At 56.0% G+C, this 4,868-nt stretch overlaps 1 protein-coding gene across 1 annotated transcript; it reads left to right on the forward strand.

The window, feature by feature from the left end:
• Positions 1-2,898: 2,898 nt before the first annotated feature.
• On the forward strand, positions 2,899-4,548 carry CD93 (CD93 molecule). Its single transcript, XM_035565456.1, has one exon. The coding sequence runs from the start codon at positions 2,899-2,901 to the stop codon at positions 4,546-4,548; it is 1,650 nt and encodes a 549-aa protein (XP_035421349.1).
• Positions 4,549-4,868: the final 320 nt, after the last annotated feature.

The raw sequence follows: 4,868 nt of genomic DNA on the forward strand, positions 1-4,868 counted from the left end.
TCATCCATCACACAGGGACCCTGACTTCCACATCGTATCCCTGATTGCACCACATGCCCAGCATAACAAAAACATCACCAGCGATTGATCAGTCTGCTGGGATGACCCCTGAAACATAATCCCTTGTGGGATGTCTAAGTACTTCTGGTTTCGTCCATAACCCCAGCTGGAAAGCGTTCAGAGGAGCTGGAGTGACAACTGGACATTTTTTGTCCATGGATCTTGACAAAAATTGCTGGGTTGTATAGGCTGACTAAAATAAATTGTAGATTGAGCACTCAGTCTGACTGTGTCAGCTGGGGAGAGAAAACACTAGGCGTGTTTTCATAAAAGCAAAGATATGTTCTGGTGAAACAGAAAGGAAATGCTTTTGTGTTGAGCACTGTTATTTTGTATAATTTGAAAGAGAATTTCTCCCATTTCTTCCAGTAGGAAATTTTGAATAAAAACAATTCTAGATGGCATCAAAGTATTTTCTCCTCCCAAGCCAGTGCTGGGGTTTGGCCGCTGAACCAAAAGGCTCCATAGCTTGCAAGTGCTAGCTGCGAATCGGATCGCTGGGAAGTGGCAAAGAGCCTGGGTCGAATTTCCTCTCGTCTTGGCCTGCCGCCCTTTCCTGTCAGTCTGTCCTGTCCTGTCTGTCCTGCACTTCCTCGCCTCATTCCCGCTGGTTTTAACACTTTATCTGACAACCTGCCCGAGGCAGAGAACCCCAGCTCAGAGCACTGAGTGGCTCTTCTTTCACATCTCCCTCCCCGTGGTCTCCAGGACCTGGCTTGGCCAAAGTGAGGAGAAAAATGGGCAGATAAGGGCCCGCTGCCAGCAGCCAGGTGCTTCTTCTCCAGCAGGAAGCCACCAACCACATTAACACCAGATATAAACTCATTTTTCTCTGTGCGCTCCTCTTTCCCCTCTCCTCTGCATCTTATTTGGCCAGAAGAGTCAGGAGGAACACCTCCTTTATCTACATGACACTTTTCCCTTTGCTCAGTGAAGTCAGTTAACGCCATCCAGTGCTGGCCCAGCCGTAGGTGTCATGAGATCTTGGTGAAGGGACCTCTCCTTTGGACTGAAAGTCTTGGCAAACTTCAAGGTCTGAAAGTCAGCACAAGTACTCCAGCACCCATGTGTCCTTCAGGGATGTTGTTCATGGGCAACAAGAATAGAAATCTGTAGTCTTTAGGTTTTTGGAAACTTTCATATTTAAGGTATGAAAGGGGGAAGTGAAAAATGAGCTTTCTTGGTTTTGTTCCTCAGTTTGATTGCTGTATCTCACTACTGGGTAACTTTGCTATTTCAGCACATAAAAAAATTAACAAATAACAAGAGTGCTGGAAAGAACATGGAAATAATGATAATTACGGATGCCCACTAAGCAAGAAAAGATGAGACAGATTCGCAGGCCTAGAGGTTAAGATCTGCATCAGCAGCTGAGAGAAGAAAGCTCACAGAGAGGAGTGTAGGAATGCAGACGGGTGGGTGGCTGTCGAGGGGACCAGCCATCCTGGAGACAACTGCTCTTCAGCCCTGACCAAGGCCTGTGAGGGTGCCCCTGACTCCCCGTGAGGGGTGGCAGGCATGAGGACATCCCCGATTGCAGCTGTTTCTCATTCCACCTCTGCTTAACACACTGCTTTTCCTTGCCTCCGGTGGCAGCTTCTTCATGTGCCAAGACACTCTGCTCCTCATTAGAGCTTTGCTCTTTTGTTATTCCACCCTCTGGTGTACCATACGTTTGATGATTGTGCAAATAAACTGTCCCATGTTGCTCGATGCATACGAACCCTCTATCAGCTGTCATCGAGCCTCCTCAGCCTGTTCATCTTCATCCAGGGATCTCCAAACACTGAAGGGAAAGTGAAAGGAGCCCTGTGTCTGGAGAGGCTCTTGTGCAGCTCTTCTTCGGGACGGGCCATTACTCATCTCCACTGCCTGTAATGCTGTCACCATCTTGACCTCGGCGCAGACACTGCTCTAACTGAAATGCAGCAGGCAGGAATCAGCTTTAAAAGGACAGTTTGCAGCAAAAATAAAAAAAATAAAAAATATAATAATAATAATTTTAAAAGTGATGTGTCTGTTTAAACATTACAGCACACTACATTAACATCTTTGTCCTGTAATTGACAGCCTTCTGCAGAGCTGCTGACACCAACAAAACCCAGCTGATTTTCTGCCCTGCACTGGGTTCGAGGTCAAGTGAGGAGTTATTAAGGTGGAGCGCGGCAGCAGCGATGCTCACCCAGAGCCTGAGGCCACTGCAGTGCTTCCTCGGCTTGGGAACGGGTTCAGTGCAGGCGAGCGGCTTGGCTCCCTCCTGGCAGCCTGGATATTCTCATGACCCAGCTCCTAATCCAGGGCTCGTCCAGCTATTTAAAGCGCACCAAGAGGGGAAAAACACATTGGAAATTTAGTCTGCTCATGAGACATCGCGCCAAATATTCAGTCTCTTTCATAGGCAGACAGCGAGAGATCCCACGGCTTGTTTTTTTTTCCCGCTTTCAGCAAATGCATGGTTGAAAACTACAAGGCCCTATTAGGGATTAGAAAAATTATCTACTGGGTGAGTGAGTAGAGTAAGCCCTCCAAAACCAAAAAAAGCAGGATGTAGGCTACTTTCTCATACAGAAAAGCAGCACCGGCCAAAATAAAGAAAGCCCCTTCGCAGTCATACGTCTGAAATGGGAACGAGCAGCCTGCATCGCTGGAGGAGAAGAGAAGAAACGGAGGCAAACATCCCAGCTGTGTCCAACAAGCAGTGAGCGGCGCAGCCACGCTACAGGAAGCAGTAGCCTCCGGTGATAAATAGGAGCCCCGGCAGCACAGGATGCGTGCGGGGTGAGCTTGGCGAGCTGAGGGGATGTGAGGCAGTGTCCGTCCGTCCGTCCAACCGGCGGGATGGCTGCGGCTCTGCTGCTGCTGCTGCCGCTGCTGCCGGTGGCGTGGAGCGAGAACGTCGAGGTGCTCTGCGCCGGCACCGCCTGCTACACGCTGCACCGGGATGAGCTGGGCTGGAACGGCGCCCAGGAGCGCTGCCAACACAACGGCGGTAACCTGGCTCCGGCAGGCAGCGCGGCCGAGGCCGAGCGGCTGGGGCAGCTGATGGCAGCCAGCGCGGCCGGCGCAGCCTGGATCGGGCTGCGGCTGGAGCGTGGCCACTGCATGCAGCCCCAGGAGCCGCTGCGGGGCTTCACCTGGGTGGCCGGTGGGGAGCCCGGCAACTACTCGGCCTGGCTGGCCGAGCCCCAGGTCACCTGCCTCAGCACCCGCTGTGTCACCCTGCAGCCCGCAGGCCCCGACAGGACCCTGGGCTGGGTCGACCGCTCCTGCCGTGCCACGCTGCCTGCCTTCCTCTGCAAGTTCAGCTTCCAGGGGATGTGCGGGCCCCTGTGGCTGGGGGGCCCTGGCCGGGTCAGCTATGTGACACCCTTTGGGGTGCGCAGCCCCCGGCTGGTGGCAGCCCCCTTTGGCACGCTGGTGGAGGCAGTGTGCGAGGGGGCCAAGGACCCAGCCTTCACCCTCTGCAAGGGGCCGCTGGAGGGGGGCGGCTTCGCCTGGCACCCCCCCGGGCCCCTCTGCCCTGCCGGCTGTGCCCACAGCAATGGGGGCTGCCAACAGCTGTGCCTGGAAGAGCCGGGGCAGCCCCTGCGATGCGCTTGCCAGCCCGGCTACGTCTTGGGCCCCGACATGGCCTCCTGCCTGCTGGAGGACGCCTGCCACTCCAACCCCTGCCAGGGGTCCTGCCAGCCCCGGCCTGGAGGCTTCGAGTGCATCTGTGAGACCGGCTACGTCCTGGCACCCGACGGCCGCCGCTGCCTGGACGTGGATGAGTGCCTGGAGGGGCCCTGCCAGCACGAGTGCCACAACACAGCCGGCAGCTTCACCTGCACCTGCCAGCCGGGCTACCGGCTGACAGGACCTGGTGGCCGCCACTGCCACGATGAGGATGAGTGCGCCCAGCCTGGCACCTGCCCCCAGCTCTGCCTCAACCTCCCCGGCTCCTTCCAGTGTGCCTGCCGACCTGGCTACCAGCCTGGTGGCGACGCCTGCCTGGATGTGGACGAGTGCCTGCGGAACCCCTGCCCTGGGCCCTGCCGCAACCTGCCTGGGAGCTTTGAGTGCCTCTGCCCACCCGGCTTCCTCCCACAGGAGGATAGACATGGCTGCCGCGCCACCCCCACCGCCAGAGAGGAGCCTGCAGGCACCCCAGAGACCACCAGCATCCTCCAAACAGCAGGCGCCTCGTGGACCACAAGCACTCGCAGCCCTTCTGCCACTCCTAGCAGGATGATGCTGCCAGCCCCCACAGCACTGGGGTCGGATCACAGCCCCGAGCACGGCGCCGACGGCCCCCGGCTGCTCCTCTACTACATCCTGGGCAGCCTGGTGGCCATCCTGGTGCTGCTGGCCTTAGCCCTGGTCATGCTGGCCTGCAGGAAGAGGGCAGCCAAGCGGGAGAAGCAGCCAGCCAAAAGTGCAGCGGACAACTACTGCTGGGTGCCCGAGCAGCCGGAGAGCCATGGCGGGGCAGGCGGCGAGCGCAGGTAACAGCGCCCGCGCCTCCAGGGGAGCAGGGATGTGGAGCTGCAAGTGCCAAGGAGTGTGTTTTGCAAAGGGGGAAAAAAAAGGGGGGAAAGGAGAGGGGTAATGCTATCTGTCCAAGATGATTTTGCATGCCTTCACATCTGAAAGCCAGTCTTGGGGCTTCAGAGAAGGCAGGACCTGATTCTCTTTCAGAAAAGGCAGGTCTGGGAGTCAGATGCACAGATATGAAGGCAGCCAAAATCATTCCTTACGGCAAAAGGTCTGGAACATTAGCTGATTTATAAACCTCTGCTCCTTGAAGTAAAGGGTTAATAGGGAATAGA

The sequence above is a fragment of the Cygnus atratus genome, chromosome 3 (genome assembly GCF_013377495.2).
Source record: "Cygnus atratus isolate AKBS03 ecotype Queensland, Australia chromosome 3, CAtr_DNAZoo_HiC_assembly, whole genome shotgun sequence".
Lineage (NCBI taxonomy): Eukaryota > Metazoa > Chordata > Aves > Anseriformes > Anatidae > Cygnus > Cygnus atratus.